Consider the following 16,987-nt stretch of genomic DNA (forward strand, 5'->3'; position numbering starts at 1 on the left):
TGTACTTCACTCCACGACTGGGGCACCAATCAATCCGACATCGACACGCAGCGAGGACGATTGCGCCGAGACCCCGAGCGCTCGCGGTACGCACCGTGGCGGCGGTGCATCGTGAGCGCAGCTCGTCGAGACGAGTTCGATAGCCGCATCGTCCACCATTAACAGACTAAAAGCGACTGCGTCACGGACATTACGCGGTACTCTGGCACATCCCGCGGGGTACCGCCATGAGGTTCATTTCACGTCTCATCTCTCCACATCCGCAGGGCACCCCCAGTGGCAGCTGTTCCGGTGCGGCGCAAAAGCCACTCAGCACCGGTAAATGGTGGACACTGATACATGTTTGTTTTGACGAATGTGGCTCAAATAATTACGCCAAGCCACGCCCATTCCCCCCCACCACACCAAGCCACGCCCCCCAGCCAAGCCACGCCCCTTCTCCCCACCCACCACGCCAAGCCACGCCCCTTCCCCCCACCCCACCACGCCAAGTCACGCCCCTTCCCCCCACCCCACCACGCCAAGACAAGCCACGCCCCCCGCCAAGCCACGCCCCTTCCCCCCACCCCACCACGCCAAGCCACGCCCCTTCCCCCCACCCCACCACGCCAAGACAAGCCACGCCCCCGCCAAGCCACGCCCCTTCCCCCCAACCCACACGCCAAGCCACGCCCCTTCCCCCACCCCACCACGCCAAGCCACGCCCCTTCCCCCCACCCCCACCACGCCCCACCCCCCGACTCACCCTCAACTGTGACGACAAACGTCGCCTCCTGGCGGCTCACGCGGTTGGAGGCGACGCACGAGTAGGTGGCGGCGTCGTCGGCCCGCAGGCCGTCGATGGCGAGCGTGGCGTTGTTGTCGGCGAAGCGCAGGTGGCGCCGCGGCAGCAGCGCGGGCTCCCCGCCGCGGCTCCACGCCAGCGACACCTCGTCGCCCGACGACACCGAGCAGGAGAGGCTCACGTTCTGGCCCTCCGCCCAGGTCCCGCTCGACGCCGGGTTAGGCGACGGGGAGAGCGAGACCCCCCACACGGGGTCTGGAGGGGGGAGAGGTTGTGGGGGAGGCGGTAGGGGGTTACGGGGAAAGGGGCAGGGAAGAGAGCGGTGGTCAGGGTCGTGGCTGTGAGGCCGGCTGGTTGTGTGCCGCCGCGTCGCTCTCGAAGCAGCGAAACCTCCTTTCGTGCGGCCGACTCGTGCGGTCCTGGCGTCGGTCGGCACCACCAGTACCGCCGGCGCCGGCGCCGTGGCGTTAGCGCGGTGGCGTTAGTGCGGTGGCGTTAGTGCGGTGGCGTTAGTGCGGTGGCGTTAGTGCGGTGGCGTTGGCGCGGTGGCGTTAGTACGGTGGCGTTAGTGCGGTGGCGTTGGCGCGGTGGCGTTAGTACGGTGGCGTTAGCGCGGTGGCGTTAGTACGGTGGCGTTGGTGCGGTGGCGTTAGTAAGGTGGCGTTAGTGCGGTGGCGTTAGTACGGTGGCGTTAGTACGGTGGCGTTAGCGCGGTGGCGTTAGTGCGGTGGCGTTAGCGCGGTGGCGTTAGTGCGGTGGCGTTAGTGCGGTGGCGTTAGTGCGGTGGCTCCCGCGCAGTGGCGCCGGTGCTGCCCTCACTGAGCACGGTGACTTGGATCTGCTTGCGGTCCTTGCCGCCGTCTGCCGTGTCGGTCACGTGCACCGTGTAGATGCCGCCGTCCTTCTTGGTGAGCGAGTTGAGCACCAGGCTGCCGTTCAGCGGGTAAAGCTGCGCGCGGCCGTCGTACCTGCCCACCGTCACGTTCACACCGGCGTGACAACACCACCGTCACACCGCGCCCGTCACAACACCACCGTCACACTGCGCCCGTCACACCGCGCCCGTCATACGACCGCTGGAACATCCCCTCCTGCGGCCATGATCTATCCGCTGCTGCGTGGAGCCCTCCCTGTGCCGGCGCCACCATCATCTCAACCCGCGGGGCCATTCGCTGTGAGAGGTGTCGGGGGGAGCACAGGCTGCGGCGTGGAAACCGTGCAGGACAAATATTGAATGTGCGCTGGTAAGGTCGGCGCTGTTCCCCACGCTGCCCCCCCCATCACCCCAGTCTCATGCACACGCAGGTTGGTGCTGCCCCTACACCCCCCTGCCCCCCCTGCCCCCCGCCCCCCCCTGCCCCCCCCCCCCCCGCCCGTCTCGTACGTGCGCAGGTTGGTGATGCCCTGCTTGCGTTGCGCCACGCGCACTTCCCCGCCGCCGCCGCTGCGGAACACCCACTCGACGTCCACCTCGGCGTGGGGGTCGCCTGACCCGGGGGGGGGGCCCACCCCGCTGGGCCGCTGCAGCGAGAAGGAGACGTTGAGCAGCACCGAGGAGCCGACGGCCGCCGTGAGGGCCTGGGACGTGACCCGCACCACCGCTCGGCCCTCAACGCCGCCTCCTGGCCCACCGCACAGACACACGCGCGCACGTGTAATATGAGGATATATCCGGCTCACTGACGTATCACAACTCGTCATGGTGATTGGCTCTGCCGGTCCTGGTCTATAGCCAATGGGGGGAAGCCTGGGGGCGTGGCCCTGACGTGATGGAAAGGTGACAGCTGTAAGGATTGGTTCTGCTGGCTTTGGCCACAGCCAATGGGGAGATGAGTCAGGGGCGTGGTCCCGGGAGCTGACGAGGGAGCCTGGAAGATTCCATGCAGGCTAACGAGGATTGGCGGAATCGTACCACGTGACCCGGGTATTAAATAGGGGTGGAGACGAACGACACGTGGTCAGAACGGGAACGAACAGAGGAAGGGGGCCACGCGGGAGCGGGGCTCCGAGTTGCCACGTGGCAGTCCGTCTCTCTCTCTGTCTATCTGTCCCTCTCACGCTGCCTGTCAGCAGCGTGAAGTAACTGTAACATAAGTTGAATAAAAGACGGATTCCAGAAGTCGCCTCAACGAGCTTTATTACACACGGAAGATCCGCCCGTGTGGGCTCCCGTTAATTATCGGACAAAGTGGGGGGGTCAGCAACCACGCCCGACACACACAACAGACAAAGGTCCCCCATATAGCCTTGACAGACTGTTGAGGCAAGTGCTGGTAGCGAGGAGCACCTGTGAAGGACGGAGCGGTACACGAGGCGGTGGGTGTGGTGGCCAGAGCCACGTGCGGCCACCTCTGCCTTCCTCGTGGCGAGGCTTACACACCGTGCCAGGTACACATTTGAGGCTGAGGCCCAGGACCACTTCAGATAATTTATCGTCGCCGGTGTTGGCCGTGAGCGGGAATCGAACTCTGGAACGCCGAGGGGGCCATCATACCTCACATCTCTCCACGGTCTCCACGGTCCGAGTTCAATCTCAGTCGGGAGACCATTTACCACGTGGATGAGTACGAAGTACCGAAGTCGAGCAGTACTAGTACTAGTGAAGAGGAGACTTGAGATGGTTTGAGCAGGATCTTGATTCTCAAGGCAACTCACACCGCACTTCCACTCATCATCGACAACCAACCACGAACCCTCCAAATCGTCTCCCTTAGAAGAGTCAGATGCCTTCTATGACCTCCTGTCACAGGTGGTAGCTAAAGTGACCCCTCGGGATAGAGTCATCTTGTTGGGTGACTTTAATGCCCGAGTTGGTCATGATGCTGGCACCTGGTCTGGAGTAATTGGAAGGCATGGGCCAGATCAGCTCAATAACAACGGCAGAAGTCTGCTAGATTTTTGTGCAGCCCATGGGCTTGTCATTGCTAACACGCTGTTCCGGCATCGGCGCATCCACACCACATCATGGATGCATGCCAGGTCCAAGAAAGAACATCTGGTGGACTATTTAGTGACGGAACAGCGGATGCGGGCCCGTGTCCTTGACACCAGGACCTACCGTGGAGCTGATCTGCCCACTGACCATCGACTTGTCATCTGTAAGATGCGCCTGCCATTCTTCCACTCCGGTGGTGGGCGTACACCCAGGACCCCATTCAAACCCTTAGTGGCACGGTCTCAGCTAGCTGATGAAAGTTGCAGGTGAGAATTTCATCATCGCTTGCGGCTGGGGTTGGCATCGTTCCCCACTCCTCCTGATGTCGAAGGGAAATGGGCGAGGTTTAGGTGGTGCAATCCACCGGCGTGTCTCGAGTCGTTTGTTTGATCCCACGGATCACGGGGGGAGGGGGTCGCGGGGGGAGGGGGGGGCATGGAGGTGGCGCCGTTACTTTGAGAGCCCACTTCTAAACGTCGACCGCCAACTGAACCACTCAATTCGTTTTTAGTCGCTTATCGCAATGCTGATTACCGTAAACTCCACTATATTTTATATTTCGATTTAAAGCTTCTTTCGTGACTGCAGGGATTCATCTTCTTGGTTCTTTCGGTAAAGTCACGTAGAAGGGGAATAATAAAGTAATAAAAATAAAACATAATAAAATAATTCTCACGACGTTTCGGCCACAACGCAAGCAGCCGTCCTCAGGTGAAGAACAGGTCTGTCGGAAAGACAGCCCTTTTCAAGCTTGGTGGTGTTCATTCGGACGCTGTCTTTCCGACAGACCTGTTCTTCACCTGAGGACGGCTGCTTGCGTTGTGGCCGAAACGTCGTGAGAATTATTTTATCATGTTTTATTTGTATTACTTTATTATTTCCCTTCTACGTGACTTTACCGAAAGAACCAAGAAGAGAAAACAAAGTTATAGAAATTTTAAATTTACTTTTACAAGGCTAACAACAAATCCAAATGCAGCATTCACAAACGAAAGAAACTTCTCACGTCATCTCTGGAAGCCCTCCAACTTGCCCCTAAAGCCCCCACGCCTTAATCCGGCCCTGTGGCCACCTCTTCATGCGCCGTGCCGGCCTTCAAAAGTGCTGCTGCTGGCTAGCAGCACTTGCCCCAACAGTCTGTTAAGGCTATACGGGGGCGGGGGAGGGGCTTTGTTTTTTTTGGCGATAATTAACTCGGGCGGGGGAGAGAAATTCCACAGAAACTTTGCTTATTGGACCACTGAGCTCTTTCGCTTTTTAAATCCTTTATATTAAGTTCGCTTACTTGCATGCTTGCTTGCTTGCTTACGACCGTGTAAATCTTTCGGTCGTTTTTTAACCCACTTCCCGTGATCCAATCGAGCTGACATTTTGCACACAGACTCGTTGTGCGAGACAATTAATGTTCGTGAAAATTTTTTTCCAAAATTTTACACTGTTCAGGGAAAACAAATTAAATATTTAATTACCAATTGCTTAATACTGGCAGACAATCATCTGACCCATAGGTGGCAACCATCTCAAGCCAGAGGACGAGAGGACTCTAGCCGCCACGCATATAAAGGATTTATAGTGAAAAACTTTGTTTTTACGGGTTATACTTATTTTTGTTTCAGAAGCAACCCGGCTATTTAAAAACGACAGCTGATCGAACGATGTGGCTGATCATCACATGTGTATATAGAGCAAGCAGCCAATCACTCCAAACGCCGCGTGGTGATGTCGATTTCTAAATGTGGAGGGAGAAAATCGTACGACCCGGAGACAAATCTTCGTGACCACGGCGGAGAGAGAAAGAGAGAGAGACGCGGCGTCAGGGCCGGGTTTTAGAACCCACAACCTCCTGTATACCAGGCGAGGTAGTAAACATCTCATAGCCACCGTGGCGCCCCCTAGAGATTTTGGCTCAGCAGTTCGTACCGCGTCGCAACATTCAACGACACTCAGAAGTGGAACAAAAGGGGTTAAAGGCGCAGCCCTGCAATTGCCCAGACGTATTGGAAGTGGGGGTGGGCTACCCACCCACACGCGAGCGCACCACTGGCGATCTGCCGAGCGACGAACTTCTTGCGTCGTAACCAATTCGTACCACCGAGTGGGTGAGCGGGCAGCGACGGGATGGGGGGCGATGCTGGTTAAATGCGCCTTTTGGCGTCATCTGGTCCAACCCATGTGAGACTGGGCTCTAAGGAAAGCTGTCTCGGGTGTGGACCAATCAACTTCAAGGACAGTGCATACATTATCAGAGTTATGTTTTTTGTTTGCATTATGACTGCAGGTATTGTGGTCTATGTAAACAGGACTCCTTGTAAAAAAGGTGTCAGTTTTGTTGCCAGATAAAAGGGTAAAAAACCAATTATCATATTTTTTACTGGAAGATCAGGTTCCCATGCTGTAAATGCTTACCCCGAGCTCTCATACTCTGATGGTGCATTGTCTTTGAGTTGTGCGCCTTTTGGCGTCATCTGGTCCAACCCATATGAGACTGGGCTCTAAGGAAAGCTGTCTCGGGTGTGGACCAATCAACTTCAAGGACAGTGCACATTATCAGAGTTATGTTTTTTGTTTGCATTATGACTGCAGGTATTGTGGTCTATGCAAACATGACTCCTTGTAAAAAAGGTGTCAGTTTTATTGCCAGATAGAAGGGTAAAAAACTCCACCATTGTTTTAACTCGGCTTTAAAAGTGCTCACCCCACTTCCCGCCCCCACACCAATTGCAGGAACTAAATCGATGTTTGTATTCCATCAGGGTCCTTAAGATCGCCTGATCTCCAACTGCTCAGCACTCCCAGGTTTAGGCGGGGTTGTCGCTCTTTTGGTGACCGGCGCTTCTGTTAGCGTGGCGTGCACGAGGTATAGAACGCCTTGCCACTTAAAATCAGGCAGCAGTCGTTAGTTTAACACGTCGGCTTTCGTGACCAATATCATCCATAACACAAGTTATGATAATTTGGTTTTTACCCTTTTATCTGGCCAAACACCATGTGAGACTAGGCTCTAAGGAAAGCTGTCTCGGGTGTGGACCAATCAAGGACAGTGCATACATTATCAGAGTTGTGTTTTTTTTTGCATTCCGACTGCAGGTATTGTGGTCAATGCAAACATGACTCCTTGTAAAAAAAAAAGGTGTCAGTTTTGTTGCCAGATAAAAGGGTAAAAACCCAATGATCATATTTTGCTACTGGCAAAGGAGGTTCCAATGGTGTAAACACAGGTTCTTTTGATGGGTTAGATCGCCTCTGCGCGCGTTGTTGGCCACGTTACGTGCCAGACTTACTAGCTGGACGCGAGCAGCACTTGCTCCAGATTTGAAGCTTTCGTGACTGCAATGATTCATACTCTTAGTTCTTTCGGTAAAGTCACGTAGGTAAAAAATGAAATTAGAATTAATAAAAAAAATAATTAATTTTAATTTTCATTTCATTCGGTAAAGTCACGTAGGTAAAAAATGAAATAAAAATAATTTTAAAAATTAATTAATTTTAATTTAATTTTTTACCTACGTGACTTCACCGAAAGAACTAAGAGTATATAGCATTTGCTCCGACAGTCTTGTAAGGCTACACGGGGTATCGTTTGCTGCCTTTGGTACAGACATTCCCCGAGACAACGTTGACTTGGTGATCTCCATCTTTTCCTTTCTGGGCCCCCATAGATTGCGATCTGACTGAACACCCCCCCCCCCCCCCCCCGTATTATGAAGATATATTTCAGTCTGTTTTGAAAAACCCCATCTCTTCAAACGGAGCCTTGCCTCTTTGGTTTGGTCGGTTGCCCGCTGGTTTTTATTTTTGTTTGCCGCTTTTCATGCGTTGCGCATTTGCGATCCGGGGGATGCAATTCGCGTTTGACATTTGCATTTCTATTAACTAAAGTGGCGGTGGCGTCATCAGGCCGCTTGGACGAGACGAGGTGCACCACCGAGCGAGTCTGCGTACAGTGATTTAGTTGTGCACTTGACGTGATCGGCCCTTGGGCGCCCTGCATGCTAATGGTATGAAGATGATGGTGGTGGTGTTGATGCCGATGATGTGACGTCAGCGCACGTGTGTGTGGGGGGGAGCGGTGGTGTAGTGGTTAGCGCTACGCTGCGCTACAAACCTGGCGACCCGGGTTCGATTCCCGCTCACGGCCAACACCCAGTGACGATTATCTAAACCGGTTCTGTGCCTCCCCTAGGTCGACTCAGCCTCAAATTAGTACCTGGTGTGCTGTGTGAACATCGTCACTGGGGAGACAAAGGCGGCCGGGCGTGGTGCTGGCCACCCACCACCTCGTGTGCAGTGCCGGCCTTCACAGTAGCTAGCTAACAGCCCTTGCCCCAATAGTCTTATTAGGCTATACGGGGGATCTTTGTTTTGTGCAGCCGCTGCGCCCATCCGTATCGAACCCAACGACCCAAGTTCGATTCGCGCTCACGGCCACCAACACTGGTGACGATTATCTGAACCGGTCCTGTGCCTCCCCTAGGTCGACTCAGCCTCAACTGAGTTCCTGGTGCGGTGCGTCAACAAAATTCGGCACTTTGGAGTCGGGCGCCTTGTTGGTGACCACGTGCCGTGCCAGACTTCATCGCTGTCACGTTCGCGGCACTTGCCTCCGACAACGGGGGGGCATCTTTTGACCTTTGGCGCAGACGTTGCCAACGTTGACTCGGCGAGGTCCACCCCCCCCTCCCCTCCTGTGTGTGGCCCCGTAGTCGAGATCACGAGTCGGCGAGCCCGAGGCTGGCGAGGCGGCATGCGGTGGCTCCCGGGCGGAACGGGGCATCGAGTCGTGATTCTTAAAGGCACCACACCGTCTCGTATTCACCAACACCATCACCACCACCACAGTGCATTGCGGCTCTTGAAACATCGAGAGGTTTTTTTGTTGTTGTTATTTTTTTGTTATTTTCTTTGAACCTATCTACGTGACTTTACCAAAGATCCAAATATTAAAAACTAGCTGTACTACCCGGCTTCGCCCGGGACTTGGATTAACCACACCCGGCCGCCTTTATCTCCCCAGTGGCGATGTTCACACACCACACCAGGCTGAGTCGACATTGGGGAGGCCCAGGACCGGTTGAAATAATCGTCACCGGTGGTGGCCGTGAGCTGGAATCGAACTCGGGTCGCCGGGTTCGTAACGCAGCGTGGCGCTAACCGCTACACTACAATGCGTTACGCTTCCACGTGCACGGGTCACGTGACAGATGTAACGTCACAGCTCACTTGCTGTGCAAAACATAAATGCATTAGTGAGCTCTCCCCGCCCCCCCCCCCCAAAAAAAAAACAAGTGTAATTTTACAATTTTGCATGGTGTACAGTCTGGAAAGTACTCACATTGCAAATTTCCAATTTGTTGCATGTCGGGAAGTACGCTAAACATTTTCAACAGGCACATATTCACAACTTTGCCTTTTACGTATATGGAGATGACTCTTCTTGATATTCTGTTTGCTGACCCCTAGTTTAGACCCCCCCCCCCCACCCTGCCCCGCCCCCACTCCAGGCCAGAGGTCGCAACCGGGTACCCGATACCCGTACCCTATCCGATACCCGGCTACCCGTACCCGGCCGGGTACGGGTACCCGTTTGCGACCCTGGTGCGGACGGGTACGGGTAGGCCGTGAGTCACTGGTGAGTAACCGTTTGTCACTCATTTCCCAACGTCTTGTCTCTTCTCACAATTCGAGTTCCTAGAATCAACCCACCCGCGCCTGCAACATGGCTTCATCCCAGAGGTCGCAATCGAGTACCCGATACCCGTACCCTACCCGTACCCGGCCGGGTACGGGTAGGGTACGGGTACGGGTACCCGTTTGCGACCCTGGTGCGGCCGGGTACGGGTACGGGTAAGGAATCAAAACCCGTTTGCGACCTCTGCTCCAGGCATGTGTCCTGTCAACTCCCAAGGGCCCTGTTCAAGTCCAGAACCAACACCCTCCGCTCTGCGTTGAGGACTTTGGCGTGTTCACGTCCATGCGTTCAACATCACTCCGTGGCAATCCGAGAGATGCGGCGATGACGCTGCTGCTGCTGCGTTGTCAGGGCATACTTGACGCTGACAACTCAGCACATTTCTCATCGGCAATAAATATCTCGGAGGGGAAAATTTGGTGCTGGATACAACTGCAATTGCACAAAATGTGACTTGTTATGCTCACTCGTGTATCGAAAGTTCAATTTTAATGTGCAATTGTATCGGGGGACTATACTGACTGTGTGCTGCTGTTGTGATCTTGGTGTGGTCTGGGACTGTTTTCGGAGTCGTTTTTTTTGCTGCCTCGCCCCAAGATTCCACTTCAGTGTTCAGTTCACCGGCGGGAATTTACGCATTTGTGAAAGGTTTGGAACTTACATATTTTATATTTATCTAATTCTCGTGACCTGCCTACCTCTCGTATACTTTTCACTCTTCTTTTTGGTTCTTTCGGTAAAGTCACGTAGAAGGGAGATAATAAAATAATAAAAATAAAACATAATAAAATAATACAATAATAGAAAAATAATACAATATTTTATTATGTTTTATTATTTTATTATCTCCCTTATACGTGACTTTACTGAAAGAACCAAGAAAATGAATCCCTGCAGTCACGAAAGAAGCTTTAAATCGAAATTTACTCTTCACTCCTATCGGGGTTTTTTGTGTTCTTTGCTGTTGTAACTTGCCAACCCGGCCTGACTAGACATCTATAAAAAAAAAGATTCATATAGCTGATCGGATTTCCTCCTCCAGTCTGAAGAAACATTTTGATTCTGAACTCTTTGTGGCCTAAGAAGGAAAAAATAAATGCACTGTATGTAATAGAGGAGTACACTCAAAACGAAACTATTTTTTTTCGATTTAAAGCTTCTTTCGTGACTGCAGGGATTCATCTTCTTGGTTCTTTCGGTAAAGTCACGTAGAAGGGAAGTAATAAAATAATAAAAATAAAACATAATAAAATTATTCTCACGACGTTTCAGGCCACAACGCAAGCAGCCGTCCTCAGGTGAAGAATTATTCACCTAGATTTGAAGCTTTCGTGACTGCAAGGATTAATATTCTTAGGTTTTTTCGGTAAAGTCACGTAGGTAAAACATTAAAATTAATAAAAGTAAAATAAAATAAAAATCACGACAGCTGTCGTGGCTGTGACGATTCCACCTGAAGACGGAAGCTTGTGTTGCCTCCGAAACGTCGTGATTTTTTATTTTATTTTACTTTTATTAATTTAATGTTTTACCTACGTGACTTTACCGAAAAAACCTAAGAATATAATTATTCACCTGATTATTTTATTATTTTTTATTTTTATTATTTTATTACTTCCCTTCTACGTGACTTTACCGAAAGAACCAAGAAGATGAAACTATTTTTGTATTTTACCAGGTCAGGATGATTGAGCCGTAGAGATATTTTTCGGAAGCAACCCGGCTATCAAAAATGCAAGCTCAAGAAAGTGGCTTATCACGTGGAAATGTATATCGGCAGCCACGTTTGTAAACGTGGTAGGGGAAAAGCGGAAGAACCCTGAGAAAAATACACGCGACCACCGGGAGAAAAAGAGAGACGCAGGCTCCAAATATACAGCAGCAGGCGTCAGGGTCGGGGTCGAACCCACGACCTCCTGTATACCAGGCGAGGTAGTTAACATCTCCTAGCCACCGTGATGATGATGAGAGAGAGACGCAAACTCCAAATATACTGCAGCAGCAGGCGTCAGGGTCGGGATCGAACCCACGACCTCCTGTATACCAGGCGAGGTAGTTAACATCCCCTAGCCACCGTGATGATGATGAGAGAGAGACACGCAAACTCCAAATATACAGCAGCAGTCGTCAGGGTCGGGATTGAACCCACGACGAACCCACGACCTCCTGTATACCAGGCGAGGTAGTTAACATCTCCACAGTGTATGTTCCACGCATCGTGTATGTTCCACGCATCGTGTATGTGCCACGCTGTATGTGCGCATAAATTAATACCTCGTGTTGTCACTGCATCTTACGGTGACGGTGCAACGGGGATAATGCTTTTGGAAATGAAGATGGTGATGTAATGACGATGTGATCATGTTATTGGCGATGTGCTTATGATGCGATGATGTGATGAAAAAAATGATGATGCGGTGATGTGATGGCGATGTGATGATGATGGTGATGCAGATGAATATGATGTGGATGGTGTGATGATAAGGATGGTATTATGTTTGATGTGATAATGATATGGTTGGTGCGATGCTGATGATGTGATGATGATGGCGATGTGATAATCATATGATGATGCAGATGATGAAGACGATGATGGAGATTATGTGATGATGACGATGTGATGATGATGTGGATGGTGTTATGATGATGATGGCGTGACGATGATGTGGATGATGTGATGATGAAGACGATGATGTAGATGGTGTTATGATAATGTGGATGGTATTATGATGATGTGGTTGGTGCGATGCTGATGATGACGATGTGATGATCATATGATGATGCAGATGATGAAGACGATGATGTGGATGGGGTGATGATGATGATGTGATGATGGCGTGATGATGATGTGGATGATGTGATGATGATGACGATGCGATGATGATGGTGTTATGATGATGCTATAGGGGGATCTTTGTCTGTGCGTGTGACGCAGATGTGGAAGAGCGGTGGTGCAGCGGTCACCCGGGTTCGATGCACGGCCAACGCCAGTGACGATTATCTGAACTGGTCCTGGGCCTCCCCTAGGGAGACTCAGCCTCAAATTAATACCTGCTGCGATGTGTACACATCGCCTCGAGCGAGACGAAGGCGGCCGGGCGTGGTGCTGGTCACCCCCCCCCCCTCGTGTGCAGTGCCGACCTTCATAGATGCTCGCTTACAGCACTTGACCCAAAGGGGCTGTTTGGGCTATACGGGGGGCCTTTGTCTTTGCGTCTGACGCAGATGCGGTGGTGCAGCGGCGAGCCGGGTATCTGTGGGAGTCTGTGACGATTATCTGAAGCGGTCCTGGGCCTCTCGCCAGATCCACTCAGCCTTAAATGAGCAGAACCCCTTGCGCGGTGCGTAAAACATCAACACCGGCGAGACAAAAGCGGGTCCGGGCTCACGACCATCGGTAGCGTGCTGCGCGCGTCTGTCACAGGCGACACGGGAATGCGTTTATTTGTGTGACGCAGACGTGGAAGCGTGGCGTATTTACAAAGGGAAACCCACAGGCACTGCACACCGCACTCACCTCACTCACCGCACTGACCCCGCACTCACCGCACTCACCGCACTGACCCCGCTCACCGCACTCACCCCACTCACCGCACTCACCGCACTGACCGCACTCACCTCACTCACCCCGCTCACACCGCTCACCCCACTCACCGCACTCACCCCACTCATCCCACTCACCCCGCTCACCCCGCTCACCCCACTCACCCCACTCACCTCACTCACCTTACTCACCCCGCTCACCTTACTCACCCCACTCACCCCACTCACCCCGCTCACCCCGCTCACCCCACTCACCCCGCTCACCTCACTCACCTCACTCACCCCGCTCACCCCGCTCACCCCGCTCACCTGGCTCACCCCACTCACCCTACTCACCTCACTCACCCCGCTCACCCCACTCACCACGCTCACCCCGCTCACAACCACTCACCACTCTCACCCCGCTCACCTCACTCACCCCGCTCACCCCACTCACCCCGCTCACCCCACTCACCCCACTCACCTCACTCACCCCACTCACCCCGCTCACCCCACTCACCCCGCTCACCGCACTCACCCCACTCACCCCGCTCACCGCACTCACCCCACTCACCCCGCTCACCGCACTCACCCCACTCACCCCGCTCACTCTGTTCACCTCCACTCACCTAGCTAACACCACTCACCCCGCTCACCCCGCTCACCACTCTCACCCCACTCACCCCGCTCACCCCTCTCACCCCGCTCACCCCACTCACCCCGCTCACCCCACTCACCCCACTCACCCCGCTCACCCCACTCACCCCACTCAGCCCACTCACCCCACTCACCCCGCTCACTCTGCTCACCTCCACTCACCTAGCTCACACCACTCACCCCGCTCACCCCGCTCACCACTCTCACCCCAATCACCACTCTCACCCCAATCACCACCCTCACCCCGCTCACCGCACTCACCCCGCTCACCACTCTCACCCCACTCACCTCACTCACCCCACTCACCCCAATCACCACACTCACCCCACTCACCTCACTCACCTCGCTCACCCCAATCACCACTCTCACCCAACTCACCCCACTCACCTCCACTCACCCAACTCACCCCGCTCACCTCCACTCACCTGACTCACCCCACTCACCACTCTCACCCCCCTCACCTCACTCACCCAACTCACCCCACTCACCTCACTCACCACGCTCACCCCGCTCACCTCACTCACCCCAATCACCACTCTCACCCCACTCACCCCACTCACCCCACTCACCATAATCACCACACTCACTCCAAGGACAAACATCCTCCGTGTAGCCTAAACAGACTTTAGGGGCAAGTGCTGTTAGCGAGCAGCACCTATGAAGGCTGGCACGGTAGCACACGAGGGGGTGGGTGGCCAGCACCACGCCCGGCCGCCTTTGTCTCCCCAGTGGCGATGTTTCTACACACCGCACAAGGTACTCATTTGAGGCTGAGTCGACCTAGCGGAGGCCCAGGACCCGCTTCAGATAATCGTCGCTGCGCTGTCGGCCGTGGGCGGGAATCCAACTCGGGTCGCAGCGCGAGCTCCCCGCTGACACCACCACCACACCACACCACCATCACACTATACACCACACCACCACACCACACTGCTCCACACCACACCACACCACCACATCACACCACACCAACACACCACCACACCACACCAACACACCACACCACACCACCATACCACACCATCACACCACCACACCACCACGCCACCACACACTGCACCACCACACTGAACCAAACCACACCACCATACCACCACACACCGCACCACCACACCACCACACTGCTCCACACCACACCACACCACCACACCACCGCCCCACACCACACTACACCACACCAACGCACCACACCACACCGGACCGCACCACACAACACCACACTACACCACACCACACTACACCACACCACACCGCTCGCCCGGCACTCACCGAGAAACGCCGCGCAGACGACGACAAGGATCACGAGGGAGACCCCAGGGTGAGGACGACGACGACGATGACGAGGAGGAGGAGGAGGATTTGATCCCATTTCTAAACAGAGATGGAGACCAATCTGGGATGGCTTCCCTGGTCCGCGTGCCCTTGACTATGGATCCTCTGTGTGAGTCTGTGGGTATCTATGTGAGTCGATGGGTCTCTGTGAGTCTATGGGTCTGTGTGAGTCTATGGGTCTCTGTGAGTCTATGCGTCTCTATGTGAGTCGATGGGTCTCTATGTGAGTCGATGGGTCTCTGTGTGAGTCTATGGGTCTCTATGTGAGTCGATGGGTCTCTATGTGAGTCGATGGGTCTGTGTGAGTCTATGGGTCTCTGTATGAGTCTATGGGTCTCTGTGTGAGTCTATGGGTCTCTGTATGAGTCTATGGATCTAGATTTGAGTGTATAGGTCTCTATGCGAGTCTATGGGTCTCTGTGTGAGTCTATGGGTCTCTGTGTGAGTCTATGGGTCTCTATGTGAGTCGATGCGACTCTGTGTGAGTGTATGGGTCTCTGTGTGAGTCTATGGGTCTGTGTGAGTGTATGGGTCTCTGTGAGTGTATGCGTCTCTGCTGTGTGAGTCTATGGGTCTCTGTGTGAGTATATGGGTCTGTGTGAGTGTATGGGTCTCTGTGAGTGTATGCGTCTCTGCTGTGTGAGTCTATGGGTCTCTGTGTGAGTCTATGGGTCTCTGCTGGGTGAGTCTATGGGTCTCTGTGTGAGTCTATGGGTCTCTGCTGGGTGAGTCTACGGGTCTAACCCCGTCTCTTCTCGTCTCCACGCGTGTACGCACGTCAACGCCGTCTGTGTGTGCGGCTCTTCAATGGTCCGTCTCTGCGTCTCTGTGTATCTGCGTCTCTGTGTCTCTGTGTCGCCTTGTCCCTGCGGTCTGCCCGTGTCTCTCTCTCTCTGTGCGTCACTGCGTCTCTGTGTCTCTGTGTATCTGTGTCTCTGTGTATCTGTGTATCGGGGTGTGTGCGTCACTGCGTCTTTGTGTCTCTGTGTCTCTGTGTCTCTGTGTATCGGGGTGTGTGCGTCACTGCGTCTTTGTGTCTCTGTGTCTCTGTGTCTCTGTGTATCTGTGTCTCTGTGTCTCTGTGTATCGGGGTGTGTGCGTCACTGCGTCTTTGTGTCTCTGTGTCTCTGTGTCTCTGTGTATCTGTGTCTCTGTGTATCTGTGTCTCTGTGTATCTGTGTCTCGGTGTATCTGTGTCTCTGCGTCTCTGTGTCTCTGCGTCTCTGTGTCTCTGCGTCTCTGTGTCTCTGTGTCGCCTTGTCCCTGCGATCTGCCCGTGTCTCTCTCTCTGGGTGTGCGTCACTGCGTCTCTGCGTCTTTGTCTCCCGTGTCTCTGTGTCGCCTGCGCGTGTTTACGACTGCGTCTCTGCAGGGTCTATTCCGCGTCTCGCCTGTCGCCTGCGTTCGTCACCCCCCCTACCACCTCCGTGATCTCAGCGTCTCTCCGTCCTGACCCTGTCGTCTCTGTCGTGTTTTTCTCTCTCGTGCTGTCTCGTCTATCGTGTCTCTGTCGTGTCTCTCTGTGTGTCGTGTCTCTCTGTGTGTCGTGTCTCTCTCTCTCGTGCCGTCTCTCGTCTTCTCTCGACGCTCTCAGTCTGCGCGCTCTCTCTCTCTCGGCTTTCTCTGAACGCTGCACGGAGGTGGGTGGGAGAGCGCGCGTGCGATTGGAGGCACAATGCGAGCGCGTGTGCGCACACACACACACAATATATATCGGGGAGCGGTGGTGCAGCGGTTAGCGCTACGCTGCGCTACGAACCCTTCGGCTCGAGTTCGATTCATTCCCGCTCACGGCCACCAACACCGCCAGTGACGATTATGTGAACCGGTCCTGGGCATCGCCTAGGTCGACTCAGCCTCAAATGAGTATCCGGTGGAGTGTGTACACATGGCCACTCGGGAGACAAAGGCGGCCGGGCGTGGCGCTGGCCACCCATCCCCTCGTGTGCCGTGCCGGCCTTCACCGATCGGTGCTTCTCGCTAACGGCACTTGTCACAAAAGCGAGTTTCTTAAATCAACACCCCCCTCCCCGACATGCCTCTGTGCGCTCAACAATGTAAATGTGGT

General features: G+C 54.0%; 1 protein-coding gene across 1 annotated transcript; it reads right to left on the reverse strand.

The window, feature by feature from the left end:
* Positions 1-239: 239 nt before the first annotated feature.
* On the reverse strand, positions 240-16,584 carry LOC133355561 (HEPACAM family member 2-like). The gene is made up of 5 exons (XM_061572900.1): positions 14,857-16,584; positions 2,169-2,406; positions 1,604-1,752; positions 746-1,039; positions 240-283 (listed from the first exon to the last, which is right to left on the reverse strand). The coding sequence occupies exons 1-5, from the start codon at positions 14,954-14,956 to the stop codon at positions 240-242; spliced, it is 825 nt and encodes a 274-aa protein (XP_061428884.1). The 5' UTR covers positions 14,957-16,584.
* Positions 16,585-16,987: the final 403 nt, after the last annotated feature.

This window comes from Lethenteron reissneri, chromosome 51 (genome assembly GCF_015708825.2).
Source record: "Lethenteron reissneri isolate LAM-NWPU_2019-01 chromosome 51, ASM1570882v1, whole genome shotgun sequence".
NCBI classification, from domain to species: Eukaryota; Metazoa; Chordata; class Hyperoartia; order Petromyzontiformes; family Petromyzontidae; genus Lethenteron; species Lethenteron reissneri.